Raw genomic sequence first — 23,486 nt, 5'->3', positions numbered from 1 at the left:
GTTACTCTTATTAACAATAGGGTGTACTCAGGAGAAAAGATAAATTTATATATTGTCCATTTAAATCCTGTGGAAAAACACTCTTTCTTTTTGACAAAAGGTAGATAGCTGTCAGGATAGGGGACAGCTGTCTGCCTGCATTTAGGCCTGTCCTCAGAAGGACACGACATCTAGCCAGTTAACATTTCCAAGCTATCTTCTCTGAGAGGAAAATACAATGTAATTGTTAAATTTAAGGTAATTTTTAAAAAATAAGTGAATAAGTTTTAAAAGTAAGAGAAAACGTAAACAGCTGAAACCTAAACCTAAATTTTCTGCCTATTGGCCCAAGCACTCGTGTTATTTTAGGTGTGAAACAGCTCAAATGAAAGTTTGCCCATAAATCTCTACGATATTTTATTGGTACTGCTTTATAATAGAGATCAAAGATTGGGATTGGAAGCCCGTCTTAATGTGGAGTCCAAAGAGTTTTAAGATGTTCCTTTATGACCCCAGCATGTTGTCAGAGTGTTGATGTTTTGTTAATGTCAAACTGTGTAGCAAAGAATTGATCAAATTTGGAATTCATGGAAGGGTTGATATGAAAGAGAAAACTCTTTAAACAGAGATGTTGGCTGGCAAATGGATTATCTCCTTCCTTTAAGTTGTTTCAGCATGTGAGTGGGGAGCTAGCTGAGTGTACCTTATTGTTAAAACCTCAAAGTCCTCAGAGACCCGGAGCAAAACTCCCCAAGGTCTCGGGCTCTGACAGCCAGTGGGCACTGAGGGTGTGAGGGAGGTTTGGGAGCCAGCAAAGACCTGGGCAGAAAGGGGCAGGAGGGGTCCCTGCAGCCCCTCCTGGCACTAGAGAACCCCCAGTGGGTTGTTGACGTCTGGCCGCCTTGAGCTGTTACAGCCCCCATGTCGTTGCTATTCCCTCCTGTTCCTTTTCGCCTAGATAATTGATCTCTCCCCCTCTGTGGCCCTTTCCGCTGGTCACAGGGCTGTCCTGGCTAACCTGTTGCTGAACTTGGCCAGCTCACCCGCTGTGGCTTTAGCAGATGTTTCTGCTCTCTGAGGCTAACATAAGATTTTAGTCCTGTTGGTACCCCCACCCAGCTGCCTTGGGCAATTTACCTAAATGATCAGTTTCTCTCAGTTCTCCTAAGCCCGAATCCAGAATGCTTAGAAAGGCAGTGTCCTATCATCAGTGTCCTTGTTTTCCATGACAGCTTTTAAGCTCTGTCCTCACCCAACTTTGATTCTGGCCCCGAGACATGCATAAGAAGACTTAGCACCCTTTAAGCCCCTTTCCTTTTCTGTTACTAAAGTGCCACCAGTCTTCATCCAGTTGGCATTTATTGAGTACTGGCTGTGTGCCAGGTGCCTGGTCTATAAAGATGAGACAGGTGCTGATCTTGCCCTGGAGAAGCCAGGGGAGGCGGGCATGTAACAATTACTACACACTGGCCTACTTGTAGTTACAGAAGTGCTCCGAGGTGAGGACGCATCACAGAGGAGAGAGAAGTTGTACCTGCCTGGATTGGTGGTGGAAGAGGATCTTCTGCAAGAGTCAGAAAGCCTTCACAAAGCAATTGATTTTTGAGCAGTGTTTCAAATTTTGAGTAGAAAATTTCTAGGTAGACAAAAGTAGGTGGAGAGGGCATTCCAGGCAGAGGCTAGAAAAAGCATGGAACTTCCAAGGAACAGTATGTAGTTTGGAATTGCTGGGGTCTGAGCTGCAGGGGGAGACAAGAGATGAAGTTGCAAAGAGAGGCCTGGGGCGGCAGGCTAAGGAGCTTGGGTTTCATCCTGAGGTCAAGTAGAGAAGTGACATCACATTCTTTGACTAAGATAGAAAATCACCTTAGCAACTGTGTGGCTGAAGAATAGTGAGGCCAGAGGTAGGAAAATTGTTATCAGTATCAGGGCCCTTTCCCTCAGTCATGGCCCCTCGAGGCTGTGAGTGACCACCCCAAAGCAGACATGGACCTTTGCTCACAGAATCTTAGGAGAGTAGACCAATATGGTGGTGTCCAGCTGGAGACCCCAGGAGAACTAGAGTAATAGATGTCTTCAGTCTGGGGCCAGAATGGACATCCTGAACAAGGAGCGTTCACATTTGCCCCCAGATTGCATCCCCTCCCAATCATATCACGTGACAAGGAACAGGGCTAGGCACCTGGGAGACCTTAGCTTCCCACTGGCATCTCTGCTGTCTCCTTGGAGATGGGGTCTGCAGGCCCTCTGCCGACTTCCTCTTGAGACCCCTTGGCCTTATTGAAGACGTTTGGGCCTTTCTTCATTAACAGGACATGCCAAAAATCAAATTACTGAATTCAGCTCATCAAATATTGGGGAAGATAAAGGCAACGTGTCCTAATATAAATGGGATTGCAGATTGTCGTCGGGTGGAATTTAGTAAGAAGATGCGAAAGTCTGCAGAATAATAAGGAAACCTTAACCAGAATAATTTCAACTCTAGAACTGTGCTGCTGGTTTAGGGGACTTAGGATGAGAGACGAAGATGTCCACACTTGAACAGTGGAAGAGGGAGAGGAAAAGACTCATTTGAGAGATTTAGAATGCAGAACCTACAGGACTGGGGAGCTGATGGGGTGCAGCAGGGAGGGGAGTCATCCTCCTCCACACCGTCCGGTGATTTTCTCCATCACGGCTCAGCCATGACTTGCAAAAGCAGGAAAGGCAGATTGTAAGAGCGATTGTGGAGTATGCAGAGCTGGAAAGTGAGGGAGTTTGAGAACTTGGAAGGAACTCTCCACGTGGTCCACACTGAGTAGTGAAGCTGAGTTGCGGGCCAGAAAAGCCATGACTGGGGAGAGCTATCAGGGGCTTGGGGAGCACGTAAGCATTTGCACGACGCCGGTGATGGCCAGCAGTTTCTCAACTGCCGGAGAGACCCTGCTGCTCTTTCCCAGTTATACATTGTGTTCTGCACTTAGGACCCTGCCTCGGAGTCTCTCCAGGTACCGTGGCAGATCTCACGTAGCTGATGAGGGTGCGGGGACCACTATGCTGTTGCCTAGGTGGGTCTCCCTGAAATAACAGAGCTCATATTTGAGGAAGCAGCTTATGGAGAGTGGCTGTTTGTCCCTCCAGTCCCCTTCCCACAGGGATCCCTGCTGTGCTGTGGACTGGACTTGACACAAGTGCCATGTGTCACGGGGCACAGTCCCAGTGACACTGGCAGAAATCAGGCCCAATTCATGAGAGGCCCTGACATGCCAAACCACAAATGTAATTATAACATCTTCACTCCTTTTCTTTTGAGAAATAGCAGTCTATTTACAAAACTATGTGGATATAAAGATAAAGACTGTTTTCTCGGAATTCCGTCTGAATCCTACCCCAAGATCTAGTGAAAGATTATTAAAAGGAATGCCCTTTAAAAATTAGGCATAATTATACTACCCCAAAAGTTTTAATGTTTAGCTTTTTCATGAGCACTTGGGTTCTTTGGCATCTGACCATTGCAGTGTGAATATTAAAATGTTTCCTTCTGTGTAAGACACAGGATATCAAGCAATGTTTATAACCTGGGCAGCAGCTGAGTGTACCAATGGTTTTAGGATAGAATAGCCAAAACCGTTTATCTTGTACTTAAAATACTAGCTGCCTGTGAAATTCTTATGTAAAGATGTTTAAATAGGAGTCTACCGTGTATCAATATTTCATAGAATGTTTTATGTGATGGAATAAACAGTAAACAGAATAAATAGGTGATTTGTATTCTGGGTGAAAGTCAGCCATTCGTTTGTAAACCAGAAGTGCTTGCTGTGTGTCAAGTGGTGGATAGAGAGAAACAGTCCTCATTCCTGAAGATAGCATGGTCTAGTGGAGAAGAGAGGCACATAAAGAAGCAGTTAGGGTGAGTGTAGGAGCTGTAGACGCTCTTACATGAGAGAGCAGGGAGGATGCAGTGAGTGACTGTTCAGGACTGCCTCAAGTCCTTTTTGAGAGAGCAGGGGCCCTGGGGAGGAAGTATACAAAACGCAGGGAGTGCTCCAGCCAGGGGAATCCGGGTAAGTGTTTCAGAGATGCTGATGAGCTGAATCTTAAACGATGTACAAAGCTGGCAAAACATCCAGAAAGGTGCTCCAGGAAGAGAGAACAACATGTGCATGAACTGGAGCAGCAAGCAGGCCTGGGTGGCTCTGGTTACTGCATGGGGGCCCCAGGGCAAAGGCTGAAGGGAAGTCTGAGCCAGGGGACCAAAGGACCTGGCAGACCATGGCGTGGCCAGTGAGCTGACTTTTATTGAGCATCTTCAATATTGTTTTACTAATAAGAGAACCAAGACTCAGAGAATTATACTAGGTTCCCCAAGTTGCACAGGAAATGGTGAGCCCAGGATTAGACCCCCCAAGTCTGCCTGGCTTCAAAGCCTTTGCTGTTTTTCCTGAGATGTGCTGCTGATGAGTCTGGGTCTCACCCTTTTGGTTCATGGTCTTTAGACTTTTCTTTTTTCTTTTTAGTGGTAAAGGCCTTTTTTGCAAATAAAATCTTAACCCCAAACTCCAATATGTAAAAATAGATCAGGTTGTATTTCATTAACATAAAGGTCTTCCATATTTAAATGTATAACAGTTATGAGATCAGGTAATGAGAACAGGGACTTTCTTTTTAATAAGCTCTTTTATTTTAAAATAAATTTAAATTTACAGAAATCTTGCAAAGATGGTACAGAGAGGTGCCATATACCACACACCCAGCTCTCCCCCTTGCTCGCATCTTGCATTACCATGGTACGTTTGTCAGAACTAAGAAGTTGACATTGGAACATTGCTATTAACCAATCCATACTTTATTTGGATTTCACCAGTTTTTCCACCAATTATCTTTCCGTTCCAGGGTTGAGTCCAGGGTACCACATTTAGTTGCAATGACTTTCTTTGCACAAACACTAAAACATGAAGTCAGGAAATATGTTACATTCTCAGATGTTCAGCTTTATGATTGAAAATAAGATACTGCCTTGAACCCTTAGAAGAAATGCTATCTGTAAAAAAAGGTACTAAGCCCTGGACTACAGGCATGCAAGGCAAGAGCAACCTGCTACCGAAATGCAGTTGGTATAATTATCTGACAATGCAGCCCAGAGAAGAATCCAACAAGGCACACCCCACAAACTCAGTTTATTCTGTCTTATTCAGCTTGGGCTGTCATACAATATACCATAGACTGGGCAGTTTAAATAACAGACATTGTTTTTTTTCACAGTTCTGGAGGCTAGAAGTCCCAGATGAAGGTGCTGGCCAATTCAGTTCCTAGTGAGGACTCTCTTCCTGGCATGTAGAGGGCTGTGTCCTCACGTGACCTTTTGTGTGTGTGTGCAGGGCAGGGAGGGGGGAGTTATCTCTCTATTTATCAGATCAGGGCCATACCCTTATGACCTCATTTAACCTTAATTACCACCAAAAGACCCCACCTCCAAATACAGTCACATTGAGGGTTAGGGCTTCATCGTAGGAATTTGGGGGGTGGGGGAGGGACAGAGTTCAGTCCATAGCCTAGTCCAAAGGCTGAAATAATGTGAAATCTTTACAGTTCAATCATGGTATTAAAATTTTCTCGAGCTTCCCTGGTGGCGCAGTGGTTGAGAGTCCACCTGCTGATGCAGGGGACACGGGTTCGTGCCCCGGTCCGGGAAGATCCCACATGCCGCGGAGTGGCTGGGCCCGTGAGCCATGGCCGCTGAGCCTGCGCGTCTGGAGCCTGTGCTCCGCAACAGGAGAGGCCACAACAGTGAGAGGCCCACGAACTGCAAAAAAAAAAAAAAAAAAAAAAAAAGTCTCCATTTCGTACAGTATGTTTATGCAGGTAAATATGTATTACTTTGTAAAACACTTGATACATGCAAGAAAATGTTAAATATTTAGAACCCATTTGAATACTCATTAAATAAGTTAACAGAGAATATAGTGTCATCTGAACAAACGATGCAAAAGCAATGGCAAGAAAAATTTTTCAAAAGTAGTTGCCTTATAAAAGCTGTTACCAGAAGTCTTCAGGTAGTCATTAGGTTTTCCATATAAAAGATACAGCATCCGTCAGAATAATGCCAAGTAATACCATATAATTATTAGCTGTTTGTTACTGGTGTGGACTGTGAGTTCTAGAATTTACTTTTCAGTGCCAAAGGTTATTTACTGTGCTGAAACAGAATACAAGTCCAGATACCTCACACGGAGTAGGACATCACTGGGGTTTGTTTTGTTTTTGCTGATAAAGAAACGTAACTAGCTAACTTTACCTCAGCTAGTGCATAGTTGCTGCTCTGTTACTTCAAAATTACTTAGCAGAGTGTTAGAAAGTGTTGCTTGACACTGCAGATCCAGGAGGTCCACAGTAGGTGCGTTGGATAAATGTCTGTTAATGCTGCCGTTTTTAGTTTGGGAGGTGGGAGTGAATGATGATGCCATTAATCAAGAAAAACATGGAAGAAGGAATAGATTTAAAGGTAGGAGGGAGGGAGCCTGAAGTAGCTTCAGGACATCCAGGTAGATTTTCTCATTTTGTCTTTGGAATTTTAGAGTAAACAAATTAACATTCCAGGATAGCTATAAGTCATGATTTGAAAATAAGTTGAAGAGGATTTCCTTTTTTTTTTTTTTAATTTAAGAGAGTATACCATTGAATCAGTTTATAATGGAATAGAAAATCAATAAAAGGAAGAAATAATTTGGGCTTAAAAACTGCAAAATGAGTGACTAGTTGACCACAGTGTTCATCTAGGGAATCTGGATTTGTGAATCTTTCAGTGATTATTTTTTCTTCCAGTTTTATTGAGATATTGATATAATTGAAATATCGAACTAAGTTCAAGGTGTACAGCCTAATGATTTGACTTACACATATTATGAAATGATTATCACAGTACGTTTAGTGAACATCCGTCATCTCATACAGGTACAGCATTAAAGAAATAGAAAACATATTTCCTTCCTGTGACGAGAACTCTTAGGATTTACTCTCTTAACAGCTTTCATAGATAATGCAGTGTTCATTATATGTATCACGTTGCACATTACATCCCTAGTATTTATTTATCTTATAACTGGAAGTTTGTAACTTTCACTACCTTCGGCAATTCCCCTCCCCCCCAAATCAGTGATGTTTTATCGGAGTATTCTGTTAACGTTGCAACATGTGATTTGGTCAGTTGTGGTATTTTCAATTACTGAAGCATTGATTCAGCAATTTCAGTCTGATGAAACCATGTCACAAGTTTACACTCAGCCCTTGGGTTCTTTTATTTTCCCCAGCTTTATTGAGGAATCATTGGCAAATACAATTGTGTAATTTTAGAGTGTATGATGTGATGATTTGATATACATGTACATTGTGAAATGATTGCCATGATCAAGATAATTAACACGTCCATCACCTCACATAGTTAACTCTTTATTGTGTCTGTGGTTAGAATGCTTGAGATTTACCTCAGCAAATTTCAGTTATACAATACCCTGTTATTAACTACAGTCTCATGCTGTACCTTAGATCCTCAGACATTATTCATCTTATAAATTAAAGTATGTAAAAGAATTTGACCTCCACCTTCCCATTTTTCCCTCTCCCCAGCCCCTGGCAACTACCGTTCTACTCTCTGTTTCTATGAAATCAGCTTTTTTTTTAATAAAAGATTGCACACATAAGTGATACATACAGCATTTGTGTTTCTCTGTCAGGCTTGTGTCACTTAGCATAATGCCCTCCAGGTTCATCCATGTTGTCACAAATGGCAGGATTTCCTTCTTTTTATGGCTGAATAATATTTCAGTGTGTGTGCGTGTGTGTGTGTGTGTGTGTGTGTGTGTATCACATTTTCTTTATCCATTCAACTGTCAACAGGCACTTAGGCTGTTTCCATGTCTTGGCTCTTGCGAATAATGCTGCAGTGAACATGGGAGTGCAGATATCTCCTCAAAGTACCAATTCCATTTCTTTTGGATATACACCAGTACTGTTTTCCATAATGGCTGTACCAATTTACATTCCCCCCAATAATGTACAAGGGTTCCCTTTTCTGCACATCCTCACTAATGTTTAGCTCTTATCTTTTTGATAATAGCCATCCTAACAGGTGAGAGGTGATATAGAAATTAAGAAAGCAGTCACACTCACAAAAGCATCAAAAACAATAAAATACTTGGGAATTTAACCAAGGAGGTAAAATACCTATACATTGAAAACTTTAAGACATTGATGAGAAAATTGATGAGGACACAAATAAGTAGGAAGATACCCTGTGTTATTGGATTGGAAGAATTAATATCATTTAATTGCCCATACGACCCAAAGTGATCTATAGATTCAGTGTAATCCCTATAAAAATTCCAATAGCATTTTTCACAGAAATAGAAAAAACTCTCCTAAAATTCACAAAAGACCCTCAATAGCCAAAGCAATCTTGAGAAAGAAGAACAAAACTGGAGGCATCAGCACTTCTGATTTCAAACTCGATTACAAAGCTGTAATAATCAACACATTAGCATGAAAACAGACACATAGACTAATGGAACAGAATAGACAGCCCAGAAGTAAACCCATGTATGTATGGCAAACTAATCTTTGACAAGGTGCCAAGATGGGGAAAGAATTGTCTCTTCAATAAATGGTGTTGGGGCTTCCCTGGTGGCGCAGTGGTTGAGAGTCCGTCCACCTGCCAATGCAGGGGACACGGGTTCGTGCCCCAGTCCGGGAAGATCCCACATGTCGCGGAGCGGCTGGGCCCGTCAGCCATGGCCGCTGAGCTTGCATGTCCGGAGCCTGTACTCCACAATGGCAGAGGCCACAGCAGTGAGAGACCCATGTACCACAAAATAAATAAATAAATGGTGTTGAGAAAACTGCATAGCCACGTGCAAAAGGATGAAACTGGACCCCTTACTTACAACATGCACAGAAATTAACTCAAAATGAGTTAAAGACTTAAATGTAAGACATTGGGTTCTTAAGTGTACAGTTATCTGGGATAGTTATATCCACAAGTACAAGTCATTCTTGAGTCTAGAGCTTTAGTTTTAGTGCATAGTTGTTTTTATAATATTTTTTTGTTTTAGTGTTTAGTTATTTTTCATTTGCTCCCATGTATTTTTCCCTCCATTACCAGTTCTTCTCACCTTTCACATTCACATCCCATTTGACCCTAAAGGCTTATGGAAGGTTATCAGATGGTGTGGTCTTTCTGCTGTATCTTCAGGGAAAAGAGTTTCCTCCCTGTTCAGCTCACTCTGGAAGCTCCAGCTGTTCACCAAAGCTCTGCCCCCCGGGCTGCTTCTGAGCCTGTGGTTAGCTCCTGCAGATTGGAAAAAGCTGCTCATGGCCTGTTCTCTGCTTGCAGGTTGTCCCCATGCTTCCCAGGCTGCTGTGTGAGGAACTGTGCAGCCTCAACCCCATGACCGACAAGCTCACCTTCTCCGTGATCTGGACGCTAACTCCGAAGGGCAAGGTAACAACTTACATGCGTGTCCGTTCCATTCAGTGAGTCCCTGTTCAGCAACACTGTGCTTCTGGTGCTGGGCTGGAGCCCCATGGTGGTAGGATGAGGGCAGTGTAGGGGCAGTGCCAGAGAGGAGAACATAGGGGAGGAGCTCTCAGTCCATGTAGAAGGCTGAGCCTCAGCAGTTTTCAGTGTATCATGTGAAGGAAGAAAGAGCGTAAGCAGAGTCACGTGGGGGAGGCCTCTTGCAGGAGAGGGTGTACATGAAGGTGCGTGTGGCTGGCATTGGCCGTGTGGATGGGCCTGGGCTGTGGTTAGGAGAGCAGGCCATTGTGTGAAGGAGGACATTTGGGGAAAGGGTGGTGAGTTTGAATAGGTGAGGTGGACTCAAACCATGGGGACCCACAAATGCCAGTTGCAAATGAATTGTAGGTGTTAGGTTTCCTCTGAAGTGTCATGAGAAAGGTGACATTTTAGAAAGATTAGTGCTGCGTCATTGTGCTGGTTGAAGATGAATGAAATTTGCACAAGGTAGTGCTGTAATCAAGACACAAGGTGATGAAACCATGGACTGATAAGAGAGAGGAGAATAATGTCAGCGGCCATTCCCTAAATACAGGGAATAAATGAGACAGATAAATGAAAGGTGACTCCAGAAAACGCTAGTCCCCCCCGCAAAACAGAAACAACTCTGAACTTCTGAAAATAGGGTAATGATTGGGTAAGCTATGGTAGCGACTCAGTGGAATGTTGTACAATTACTAAAGTTGTTACAAAGGCTGTGTAAGAACATGGGAAAAGTTTATGCTGTAATATTAAATGGAAGTTAAAAAAAAGATATTTAATTATAAAGAGGTTCCAAATAAAGATGGAGGATCAAATACCCACATTTACTTTCATTCCCTCCCAAAACCTCACTAAAACAACAGTGAAGAGATTTTTTTAAAAAAAACATAAACCCACAAGGACAAAGAGAATGGGAGAGGAGACAACAGCAACAAAAATTTGGAAGCTGAGAAGCAGATGGATGAGTGGTAACTGACTTAGCAGTCCTGAGAAAGCTGAGTCCTGAGCCAACGCCCGAGAAAGCCAAGAAACAACCCAGTTTACACAGCAGGATCCTAAAGAAGTTCAGAAATGGACAGCAGCAGGTAACTCTGTAAAGTGGGGGAAGAGGTGGGGGAAGGAGAGACTAACTGTATTGGTTGAAAATTTATTTAAAAAGATTGCCCCTTCCATAACGTAGTAGAAGACCAGCAATTTATCCTTGGGACAGGATAAAGGAAAGGCTGTCTGAACTAGGGGACGCCAAACACAGTTGTGGTAGTGGCCCCCTTGGGGAGGTTGAGTGAATGCTGCTGGCACGTTGAATACTGGCCGAACATTAAGAGTCCCAGCTTTCTTTTCCCAGCCAACCTCAGAATTCTAGTAGCCAAGCCTATACCCTTGAGTCCAAAGATAGGAAAATCTTTCTCTGAGGAATCTGAGCGGTAAAGAAGATTTAAAGCTAATAACCTCAAGGATTTCCCAACCAACAGCTCAGCTGTATTTCCCTACAATAAAGCTTGCAGACAATGAGCTCCACCCACCCAAGCAGAGATTTTTAGGATTTCACTAAAAATCAGTCTTTTAACATTTCACTGTCCTATATAAAGAGACAACCAAGAGGAAAGCCTCGAACGTGAAATAGCAAAACCAAACAGGAGAGCAACTAGAACAAAACAAGGAGAAGAAACTATTTTTTTATATCCTCAGAGAATTTCTTTTTTAAAGAAAGTATGTGTATTACAAGATCTAGGCACTTTCAAAAAGAAACATTCGGAAGGGGGGAAAAGGAGCTCTTTTTTAATTGAATTAAATTAACAGCATGAAATTAAAAACATGATAGAAGAAATAAAGAAGACTCAAGGTTCAGATTGGAAGATAAAGTTGAAGAATTGTCCCAGAATATGATAGAAAAGACAAGAAAAGTAGAGGACCAGTCCAAGACATCCATCTGTTCAATGAACATTCCAGAAATAGGGAACAGAGAAAAAGAGGGAGAAGAAATGATGAACAGAATCATTCAGGGAAATGCCCCATTACTGCAGGATGTGACTTTCCAGACAGAAAGAGCCCGCTGCCCAGCACAGTGATGGAGACGCACCATCTCCAAGCCACATTGTCATAAAATTTCAGAACACCGAGGACAAAGAAAAGATCCTATAGGCTTCTAAGAAGGAAAAAAAGAGTCACATACAGGAGATCCAAATTCAAAATAACTTAAGACTTTTCTGTTATAACCCTAGAGACTAGATGACAGTGAAGCAAAGCTCTCTAATTTCTGAAAGACTGTGACTTCCATGCTAAAATGCTGTACCCAGCTAAGCCATCAATAAAATGTGAGAGCAGGAAAGGACGTTTTCAGACATGCAAGTTCTCCAAAAAAAGGTACATCTCATATACCCTTTCTCAGGAAGCTACCAGAAGATGTACTTCACCAAAAAGAGTAAATCAGGAAGGAGGAAGACGTGGGATTCAGGAAACAAATCAACTAGTACAGTAAAGAAGTGAAAGAATCACCTAGATTGCAAGTCACCAAACTTTTCCTGTAAAGGACCAGTTAGTAAATATTTTTGGTTTTATACGCCATTTGGTCTATTACAGCTACTCAACTCCGCCATTGTAGCACGAAAGAAGACAATACATAAATAATGAGAATGCTGCGTCCCACTAAAACTTTACTTAAAAACACGTGGCAGGCTGGATTTGGCCCACAGACCATAATTTGTTGACACCTGACCTAGACGATGGTGAAGAAAGTTCCCAGGGTATCAGCTCTACGCAGATGCAGAAGACGGGGGTTCAGATTGGAGCAGGTCAGAAGGTGACCATCTCTGCAAGCCAGGGAGAGAGCGCTCACCAGATATTGAGTTGGCTGGCGTCTTGATCTTGGACTTCTTGGCCTCCAGAACTGTGAGAAATAAATTGTTTAAGCCACCCAATCTGCGGTATTTTGTTATGGCAGCCCTAGCAGACTAATACAATATCAACTGAACTTTTTTACTGGATTACATTAAAATCTATTGGTCTGTTTCACACTTTGAATGGACCTTTTACCCATGCATGGTTTTTTATCATGTATTTAGAAATTTAAGTCATTCAGAAAATATTGGCTTATTAGTCTGATTTTCTTAATGTGGACACATTTCATTATATGATATTAAAAATCATATTTATTAATATCACTACAGACCCTAAACAAGTCTTTAAATATTAGAAAACGTGTATCATGTGTCAGATACAAGGTTTTCAAAATTCTGATTTTTGTAAAAGCTTGAATTTTATCATTGGCAATCAATAATGTTAGTTGTTTTTCTTGAAGTGCCAGATAACCGTCGTGTGTCACTTGTTCCTCCAAGTAACAGTGATGATCTGTAAAAACGGCGGTCAGTTCAGCTCACAACTCAAAGTTAAGTGCTTTTCCTCAAGACAACCACTGTACTTTGACATGCTGCGTAAGTGAAAAAGACAAGTACTCAAGGGTTGAGCCATAATAAAAGTATTAACTTTTACCGCTTCATCAAGAACGTTCTTTTTTTTTTTTTTTTTTTTTTTTTTGCGGTACGCGGGCCTCTCACTGTTGTGGCCCCTCCCGTTGCGGAGCACAGGCTCCGGACGCGCAGGCTCAGCGGCCATGGCTCACGGGCCCAGCCGCCCCGCGGCATGTGGGATCTTCCCAGACCGGGGCATGAACCCGTGTCCCCTGCATCGGCAGGCGGACTCTCAACCACTGCGCCACCAGGGAAGCCCAAGAACATTCTTAGGTGAACTAGGTTTTCTCTTTCCTGCGAGTATGAGCTGGTGACGAGACCCTGACCACTGCCACCACCTGTTGCCGTTGCCTGATTCATGCCAAGGCATTAACAGTTTTCCCCACCAGTGCTTCTGTACCATCCGTATAAATGTCAACACATGGAAAAGGGCAAATAATGCCTACTAGTATTATTACGAAAATAGTTTTGACCTCACGGATCCCTGAATGGATCCCCACGAGTCCACAGACCATACTTCGAGAACCACTGCTTCAGACAATTGATGGAAAACTTGAGGTGGATTAATATACAGAGTATACCAAAAAACCAACCAAATTAAAAAAAGACAGTTGTTAGTTTCGGTGAAAATAAAAAGTTATGAGGAAAGAAAAGTAATGCTTAGTATTTACATAGTTGTAATAGTTAAATCTCATAGTTATGATGTAACTTTATTGGGAGGATTGAGGGCCTGGAATGGTTATCTGGGTTTGGTTGGGGGAAGGGAGTGTATGTGGAAAGAAAAGTAAATTCTCTTCTTCTATAGTGAAAAGTTTGTGAATAATGCCTAAAACTGAAAAATCAAGCAGTAATCAAGCAGATTATATACAAGTATGAAAAGTAAATAACACGGCTTCCCTGGTGGTGCAGTGGTTAAGAATCCACCTGCCAATGCAGGGGACACGGGTTCAAGCCCTGGTCCGGGAAGACCCCACATACCACGGAGCAGCTAAGCCTGTGCGCCACAACTACTGAGCCTGCGCTCTAGACCCCGCGAGGCACAGCTACTGAGCCCGCGTGCCACAGGTGCCAAAGGCCGCGAGCCTAGAGCCCATGCTTCACAGCAAGAGAAGCCACCACGGTGAGAAGCCTGCGCACCGCAGCGAGGAGTAGCCCCCACTCGCCACAACTAGAGAAAGCCCATGCACCGCAATGAAGACCCAACGCAGCCAAAAATAAAAACATAAATTAAATAAATAAAAATATTTAAAAAGAAAGTAAATAACAAAATAATCTGCTCAGAGGTGAAAGTGGCTACCCTTGGGGAGGGGCAGAGGAGGGAGAGGGACAGAGGGCTGCTGTTCTTCATAATGAGCCTTTAAAACTACTTCACTGTTTGAACTATCGATACTTCAATTTTTAAATTTTTATTTTGAAAAATTTCAAACATAAATGAAAGTAAAGAAAATAACACAATAAATCCACCATCTCTATCTCCTAGATTTAACTACTGTCAACATTTATTCTTTGCTAAAGTATTTTAAAGAAAACCACAGACATCATGTCATTTCACTCTTACATATTTTGATATGTGGCTCTAAAAATTTTGGACGTTTTCTTACATAACCACAATGCCATCAGGCACCTAACAATAGTAATGCCCTGGTGTCACCTAAACCCCAGTCCATAATTACATTTCCCAGATTGTCTCCAATCGATTTGTCCAAAGTGGAATCAAAACAAGTTACCAACATTACATTTGGTTTTTGTGACTCCTAAATATCTGATAGTAAGTTCCTTTTTAAGAGTCAAGAAGCAAACAGTACCTGAAATAGAAAGAAGGAATTGTGAGGACAGTGTGCCAGCAGTCATGTTTTGGTGGGGGTGGCAACATGCATGGGGGAAAAAAATGAATGGAAAAAGACCAGAAGGAAATAAAATAGAATGCCCGTAGTGGTTGTGTTTGGGTAGTAAGACTACGAGTAATTTTTTCTACTTTTTTGTATTTTCTAGTGTTTTTTGAAAACATGTATTACTTTCATGTTTTTATAAATGCTTATTTTTGCAAAAGTTTAACTAAATAGAAAATAAAAACCCATAGAAGAAAACTAACGAGTCAACAGAAAAGAACCCTGAATCTGAATTAAGCCTGCCAGGGCCAGACCCAAGGAATAAAAAGCTGCCTGATCTAATGAGCTTCCAAAATACGAGGGTCATAAAAGAAGCACTCGGAAGAGGCAGACTCCGAAAACTCAGCTGGTCTCTGGAGGGCTTCTTCTGGAGGCAGTGTCTAGCGACCAAGCCTTCTGGCACCAGGGGGCTGGAGAGCAGGTGTGGAGAAGGCACAGGGTCCAGGAGGGGATGCTGGGCCTCTATCAAAGCAAGCCAAACAGGCAGTGTGAGCATTTAGACTTCAGACAGTCGTGGAGCAAGACCCGCTAACCACACTCCTTGTACTGTGGTCATTCAGACGTCCTACCCAGAACAGGAGGCCACACGGTGGGTGGACCTGGGTGGTTAGTCCTGGGTGTAGTGACACATAAGTATCTCTTACTCACAGTCAAGATGCATGAAATGCGAGTTCGGATTCCAGACTCATGTCCAAGGGGTGGTGCTTGTTCAGGGGGCCAGAGAAGGCAGTAGGGAGGGAGGTGGCCCTGCATCAAGAACCCAGTAAACAAGGAGGAGGGCAGCCAAAGCCTGAGGCTGGCTTTGTATGTAGTGGTGGCTTCTCGTGATACAAGGTCTTGGACTTAGAAGGAGCCAGAGAAGGGCCAGCAGCATTGAGCCACTACTACTGCAGCATGGCTGCCAGTCTCACCTGGACTTGAAGTGGAGAACATTTTTGGTTTTTTTTCCTTTGTGTGCTGGAATGTCTTACTTTCTGGAGCAGGCATGGTCAGCTATAGAAAACCTATTCCAACTTTTTTTAAACACCCAGTAGATTTTTTTTAAGTATGCACTAGGAAGCCTTGGTCATATATACTTTCATTAAGCCAGTGCCCAGGTTTTTAGAACAGTAAACTCTGAAAGATCCATTTTGGGCATATTTCTCACATATTGGTGGTGAGAGCATTGTTCTCTGATCTAGATAATTGTGATTATATATTTTCGTAAGAGAAAACAAACCCAACTAAATCTGGTGCTTTGTAAGATCCAAGTCTGGTATCATGAAATCCACTTTGACCATGTCGGGCCAGTGACTCATTATCCCTGCTCATCATGTGTCTCAGTTGGCAAGGCACTAAGACCCTGCAAAACAGAGACCACATCCACGTGCTCCACTCATCGGAGGCATCTTAATTTGAAGTCCCCTTTGGAAACAACACCAATCTTACACTTTAAAGAAGGTCACAAACAATGAATGTGACTTGATAACTAAGTCCTTAAGTCTTAGAACCATAAAATCTCAGGGTCAAAGGTCAGAATCATAAAGGAAGAGTCTCATAATTACAGTAGCAATCCACAGCTTGTGTCTCCCACAGCGTACCTGCCCTGTGCTCTCTGGCTCGGTTAGAATGCAGGAGTGTACTCCGAGGTGCCTGTTTCAGCCTCGGTCAGTGGCAAACTCCTTTCAGCCGTTTACACAGCCCAGAAGCCATGGGGTCATTATTGGCTCTGGTCTTTCTCTCACCCCTCACGTCCAGGCCAGCAGTAAGTCACCTCAGCTTTGCCTCCAGTACCTCCAGAATCTGCCCCCTTCCTTACCACTCCCAGCACTGACACCTGCATCCAGGCTGCCATCCCCCACCCGACTGCAGGGGCCTCCCGACTGTTCTCTGAGCTTCTGCTGCTGCCCCGCTTCATCGTCTCCCTACACAGCAGAAAGAGTGATTCTTCTAAATCAGAAATTAGGTCTCGTCTCTTTCTCCTTTTTAATAGCTTGTCAGTCTCTCATTCAGAATAAAATCTAAGAAATCTTTAAAGTGGGATTTCTTTCCCTGTTCTTTTCTCTCTGTCTTCTCTGCTAGAAATGCATGGATTGCAGCGAGTTCCGGGGACTAGGGTCTTTTCTCGTTTCCTGGAGCATCTTTACTCGCATGGGAAAAGCAGCTTTTACCACATGGCTGAGCTCTCCACTATGTAGCAGCTCCGAAGCCCAGCTTCCACGACCTGACCTCAGAGGAGGTCAGACTTCCCTAACTGCCATCCTAGAAAACCCTGCAAGTCTCTGCCCATTCTTTGTAGCTCAGGAAAAGTCTTTCTAGTCCCTGCCTAACACCCCATTTTGAACATTGGACATTGTAGGAGAACTGTGGTATGTGCCAGTTCAGACTGTCTTTCTTCAGCTGGATCTTCAATGCTGCTTAGGAATCCTTTTATTTATTGCTAATGCAGTTGTTTCAAACCTTTATTCTTGCTTCCCGCTTCCAACTTTGCCTTCCGGTCCTCTTTCCCTCAAGACCCGCCATTCCCCCAGGTAACTTTCAGTTTTCCTTCTTGGAAAGCAGAGAGACCATCCAGCTGGGTCTGCTACAGTCCCCCCTTCAGAGACTCATCGTTTCCCCTGTCTCGATGCAGTAAAACACACTCCTGTTGCAACCTGAGGTTACGCCCTATGTTCTCCAGGTCTTTTAATGGCATCGGCATCCTCTGAACCACCCAGACGCTCAGTCTCTAGCCTGCCACATCCCAGCAGTTTTAAGTGATAGCAGCTCTACCTTTGCAGAGTGTCTCTCATCAATCCTCTCTTCACTGTTAGCACAGTCGCTGTCCCCACCCAAGTACTTGACATCCTCCCCTGGATAGGAGAGACTGTTCATGGCCTCTTCATTCTGTATCCCCAGTGGTGGTAGGTGACTTTCCAGAAGCTGAATCTGGTCCTGTTCCTCAATATCCTCTTACAGCATGACAGTGGGACAGTGGGTTACAATTGTCTACAAAAGTCTAATCTCCAGAGGATGGCAAGCAAAGACCTCCACCAACCCCTCCCCCATTGCATGACCATCTGCCGCGCATCCTTCAGCCCCCTCAGCCTCGGCTGTCACCACTGTAGGGTTCGTTTGGCCTAATACGGAATTGCTCCACTTCTGAGACTTCGCATATGCTTTTCCCACTTCCTGGAATGTCCTTCCCTGCATCCCTACTAATATGAATCCTACTTATCCTTGAGACTCGGCTAAAATGCCTCTTCTTCTATGAAACTGTTATTAGTCCTTCATTCATTCACTTAGTAAATATTCATTGAATGTTTGCTCTGTTCAGACACTATACAAGGTATTGAAGCTACAGGAATTAAATATGCACTAAAATAGAAACAGTAGTTAATTCCTGATGGTGGATTTTATAAATTTTTTTCTTCTCCTTTTCCCACCTATATTTTTTTAAAGTTTTCTGCAATGAATGGATATTGTCATTGTAGTAAAAGTAAGAATTATTTTGAGATTTTTTTTTCTGATTTTGTTTGTTTGTTTGTTTTAATAAACAGGAGAGAGATATTGGAGTGTTTTTGTAGGCTCCATGGGAAGGCGGATAGGAGATGTTGAAGATGAGGAAGGAAGGAACAGATTTTTGGAACCGGGTCACGAAAGAAGTGGGAAGTTGAGGACCCAAACCCCAGGTGGGAGATTAGCTCTCACCAGGAGGATGAGGACCACAGACTCTCCCAGCCTGGAGAGAGTACAGCATGGGGTCCCTGCTGAAATCTGGGAAGGGGGCAGGGTGGCCTTTCTGAGAAAATGCTCAGATGGGAGGAACCCTGCCCTTCCTGTCAGAACCCATCTTCCCATCTCCCACCCCTACAGCACCTGTTGTCTGCACTTCAGCACCATATGTGCACAGATCTGTCGTCCTACTGGACCTTAACATCCTTGTAGCAGAGCCCACTTTTAATTTTTAAAAAAAATTTTTTTAAAGTTTTGGTTGCATTGGGTCTTCGTTGCTCTCAGTGGGCTTCCTCTAGTTGCGGCGAGTGGGGGCCACTCTTCTTTGCGGTGCACGGGCTTCTCATTGCGGTGGCTTCTCTTGTTGCGGAGCACGGGCTCTAGGCGCACAGGCTTCAGGAGTTGCGGCACACAGGCTCAGTAGTTGTGGCACGTGGGCCCTAGAGCACACAGGCTTCAGTAGTTGTGGCACGTGGGCTCAGTAGTTGTGGCTCACGGGGTTTTGGGGGGAAGGCTTAGTAGTTGTGGCACACAGGCTTAGTTGCTCCGCGGCATGTGGGATCTTCCCGGACCAGGGCTCGAACCCATGTCCCCTGCATTGGCAGGTGGGTTCTTAACCACTGCACGACCAGGGAAGCCCGCATTCTTAATTTTCTTAATCTCCTCCCCCCTCTCCCCCACAGCACAGTGTCATGTACCCCTAAAATGCTCAAAAATGACTTCATAAAATGAATCGCACATCCGTTTTCACAGTTGTTTAGCCTGCTGTATCACCATGGTGTTCCCTTGGTAAGGCGTTTTTATCGCAGCAGCCATCTCAGCACCCCTGAGCTATATCCTGGGATCGAGGAAGGCCTCGCACAGCTTCCGCCAGGAAAGGCACGCTGCTGCTTCTGCGTGATGGGCCGTCCACAGAATGTCTCCCCCTCTGCCTTCCCTGCTCACCTTGCCGCTGCCACACCAGCTGCCACCTATGGAAATGCTATGAAACTTGAAAAATGAAACGGTGTGCTCCTCCTGGGTCATCTTGGTGTCTGCAGCAAACCCACAGAGCCGAGGCGCATGTGTAGGACGTGTGACTGGGGGCTGCAGCTCATGGTAAAGAAACAGAGTGCTGGGCTTTGTGTTTCATCCTCGGACATTGCAGCGGTAATCTTCCCCGGGCCGCTCCCAGTGAGAGACAATAGCTTCAAAGGCTGACTCCGAAAATAATAGAAAAGTTCCCAGAATATTCATCTTTAGTCCTTAGCGGGGCAGAATTGTTTTATTTCAGGCCTGTAGAGACAGCCTGGGACCAGAGGAGCCTTTCGAAGAACTCCCCTGTGTACTTTGTGTCCTGGTTTGCTAGTGAAGGTACGGGGCAATTAGAGGCTTATGTAAGGTCACTTCAAGGTAACAGCAGACTAAATCCTGAGCACAGATTTTGCTGTGAATCCTTGAGGTTAAAATAAGAATATTTTCAAGAAATTCAAAACAAAACAAGACACCGTTTTTAAGACTGTTGTGCAAAGAGCGAAAAATTATGTTTAATCACCTTTTCTCCTGCATTTTGATGTTACTAATCGTGGATTTGACTTAACTGTAAGGACTTGGGCTCTGAGGTTAATAAACAACGTAACACGTCGCTGTGCTGCATGTCTTTAAAAGAAGGATGGGGGCTTCCCTGGTGGCGCAGTGGTTGAGAGTCCGCCTGCCAATGCAGGGCACACGGGTTCGTGCCCCGGTCTGGGAAGATCCCACATGCCATGGAGCAGCTAGGCCCGTGAGCCATGGCCGCTGAGCCTGCGCGTCCGGAGCCTGTGCTCCGCAACGGGAGGGGCCACAACAGTGAGAGGCCCGCGTACCGCAAAAAAAAAAAAGAAGGATGGACCTCTTGTTTTGAGAGATGGCTTAGGTTGGTCCTTTTGAAAGGCTGGAGCTGAATTAACCTCACAGGCTTTAGAAGTCTGTGATTTTGTGTTTCCTGGGTCAGTCTGAACGCAATCCTGAGAAGCTTCCTCCATTGCTCTCCTACACTTTCCTCCCTTTCCTCCCTCTCCTCCACCTCCAGCTTCCTTCCCACATCCCTTAGGCCTCCCATCCAGTCCACCACCTTTAAAGCTTCCTCCCGCCCCTCCCCACCGGCTCGTTCGCAACTGTCTGCAGTAAAGGGAACACTGTTCAAAGACCGCTCAGGCGTGGACCCTCATCCTCTGTCACAGGAAAGGAATTCTTGTCTCCTAACCACTTCCCGGCCTTCAGGCTTTTCTGCCATTTCCTAGGTTTGCAAGGCAGACACTTGAGGAAGTCTGCTTGTTTCCTTCTTGTTAGGCTTAGAAGTGTAGACAGCTACCTCCAGGGCAAGATGGTGTAGGGGAGCAAATTTGCCACTCCAGAATGTCTCTTTGACATGCGGATTATTTTGAGCTGAAAACAATCAAGACCCAAAAGCCTCAGGAAGAAACTTTCACTTTACCGTAACTGTCTAAAGAACATAGGTAGAGGACCTGTTTCCCGAAGGGAAGGAGTTGTCACCATAGATAACTATAGGATGAACTTGGTATGGTAGACAGGGAGGAAGCTCACAGAATCTGTTTTGTTAAAATTCTCCTCTGTGTCCCATTGTCTCTGCCAGGCCCGGCAAACATTTGTTTACCAAACATTTGCTTTTCCATCTTCACGTGAATTTCCTTCCTCTGCTTCTAAATCCTAAACTACCCCCAACATCCTCTTTTGTCTTTAGTTGAAGGTGGTATTTAAGGTGAGGTTTCAGCCATTTTAGTGGGTTACTCAGCTTTCTTGAGTCTCTTCCACGTATACCATGTTATTAAACTTCTGTTTGATTTTCTCCTATTAATCTGTCTCATGACAGTGTAATTCTTGGACCAGCCAGAAGAACCTAGAAGGGTAGAGGAAAATTTCCTCCTCTCTGACGATAGGAATGAGCCGGATTATAGTGTGAGGGACAACAGACTAGGCTGGTGGCAAGTCATCTGAAACAGTAGAAGAGAACACAGTTGACTCTATACAAATAAATCCTCCAGAAAATTCTAGCACATAAATAACCTGCCTTATAACTAAGACTGGCAAACACATGGCCCTCTGCCGCCCATGCTCCCTCCTCAGCTCCCCTTGGCACTGGTCACTAGTCGGCCTGTTACCTGAAAACTGGGTTCGCCTGTTGGTGGGTGTTGAGCCAAAAGACACAACCAAGCCAAAGAGCGAGAGAAGGAAGGATTGATTACTGGCAGCAAGTAAGGAGAACACCAAGGATCTTTCCCAAAGCAGTGTCCCGCCGAGGAGCAAAATTGGGGAAGTTTTAAGCTAAGGATGCATGCATACTCCTGAAAAGGCTTCAGCAAAGGAGGGTGGAGGGTTCAGCATAGAATTGGGGCAGAGGTTGACGGAGTCCAGGTTGTAGTTGATTGAAATCACGAGGATCAGAAAAAGTCAACGTCATCATTCGTAGGTTCCAGTTAATCTGATAGATGAGCACTCAAGGGGGGTTTGAATTTTGCAAAACAGCTCAGAAATGTGCTTGAGGCTAATCTTTACCGTTGAAACAGAACTAGGAGTCTTTATAACTGACATATTATCTCCGATATGGTTAAGTTAGCTCCCTGGCCTGGTAACAGCGGTTTCTTTTTACCTTCTTTCATTCCCTTAAATTCAGCGACTGAGACCTATTCTTCTGCAAGGGCAAGCATTGTGGCCAGGCTCAGATCACACAATGACTGAGGCCTTAGATGGTTTCTCTTATTTAAGAGAGTTCCGTCTGGTTCTCTTACTCTGGGGACCCCCTATCCTGTCTGCTTACATAGCCCCCCGCCTTGAGATATTTCACTCTTCTCTCTTGAGGGGTACAGGGCTGAGGGTGGGCGTTGTAGTCTCCCTGGTTAGAGGAGTGAAGCTCTCTTGTTGCCAGAGCTAGAGAAGTTTTGGGGTCCGCCGGAGTAGTGTCTGCACCTCTCACTTGCATAGCATTATTCTAGCAGGTGTCGGAGAAGTACAGCAGGAGAGACAGTTAACAGCAATTTTGCAACATCATTAGCAGAGACTTGATCCAAGAGCCCCCTGAACCAAACCATTTTCCCTAAACTGGGAAGAGGATCATTCAGAGAAGAGATTTAATTTTTTTTCATATGCGTCATGAGGTGAGTCACATTAGAAGACTCATCAGGTATAAAAACCAGCATTCAGCATGTCTTATAGCATAAGTTCTTCCTTGAGCAGCTGTTAAAATATCAAAGGCCATGCAGTTCTGTAGGACCGCTTTTTTCATCATAGAAACTTCAGAGTGATATTTGTCATAAGTAGTTATGCTCTGTGGCAGTTTCACTGGAGAATTTCCTTTAGTTTTGTTGCACATGAGCTAGTTAAGCTAGTTAAGAGTCTTTGATAAGGCTGCTGGGAATCTAAGAGTTTTCAGTTTTTAGAGGAATCAGGTAGAGAGAAAAAAATGTCTCAATCCTACCAACAAAGGTATAATTTACCAAGTTGTTGTAGGTTATAATTAGCTTAAGGGGAAAGGTTTCCTTGTATCTGGAAAACACAGATTAAAAGCCAGCACTATTTCTTTGGGAAAGATCCCCAGTGTTCTCCTTCCTTTTGCTGCAAGTAATAAATCCTTCCTTCCCCCGCTCTTCGGCTTGGTTGTGTCTTTTGGCTTGACACCCACCAAGAGGCGAACCCAGTTTTCGGGTAACAGGCCCAGTCCGGCCACAGTAGGAGAGGACACAGCGAGGTCTAAATGAAGCGTGTTGCTGACAGTGCTTCCGTCTTGTTACTTACTCTTTGATCCTACCACGGTCCTCCCTGTTCTTCTTTAAGAAGTGACCTGTGCTTCACTCTTTCACCGTAGGCCTGGTGCAAGGAGCAGGCCCAGCAGGGGAGACCCCTGCTCGCTCCTCACCGCCGCTGCCTCTGCTCCCTGCATGACGTCACCAGCAC

At 44.2% G+C, this 23,486-nt stretch overlaps 1 protein-coding gene across 8 annotated transcripts in view; it reads left to right on the top strand.

The window, feature by feature from the left end:
• DIS3L2 (DIS3 like 3'-5' exoribonuclease 2) overlaps nucleotides 1–23,486 on the top strand; it is a 374,176-nt gene that overhangs the window by 267,448 nt on the left and 83,242 nt on the right. For all 8 annotated transcript variants that reach the window (XR_010944177.1, XR_010944176.1, XM_067740219.1 and 5 more), the window contains one exon: nucleotides 9,344–9,451. Coding sequence is in view for 6 of the 8 variants with exons in the window: in XM_067740219.1 (XP_067596320.1) it covers nucleotides 9,344–9,451 (108 nt within the window). In the remaining 2 variants the exon portion in view is untranslated. The remainder of the gene's footprint in view (nucleotides 1–9,343; nucleotides 9,452–23,486) is intronic.

Source organism: Pseudorca crassidens, chromosome 6, assembly GCF_039906515.1.
Source record: "Pseudorca crassidens isolate mPseCra1 chromosome 6, mPseCra1.hap1, whole genome shotgun sequence".
Classification (NCBI taxonomy): Eukaryota; Metazoa; Chordata; class Mammalia; order Artiodactyla; family Delphinidae; genus Pseudorca; species Pseudorca crassidens.
The sequence above is the reverse complement of the archived record's forward strand: the minus strand, read 5'-3'. Positions and strand labels throughout refer to the sequence as shown.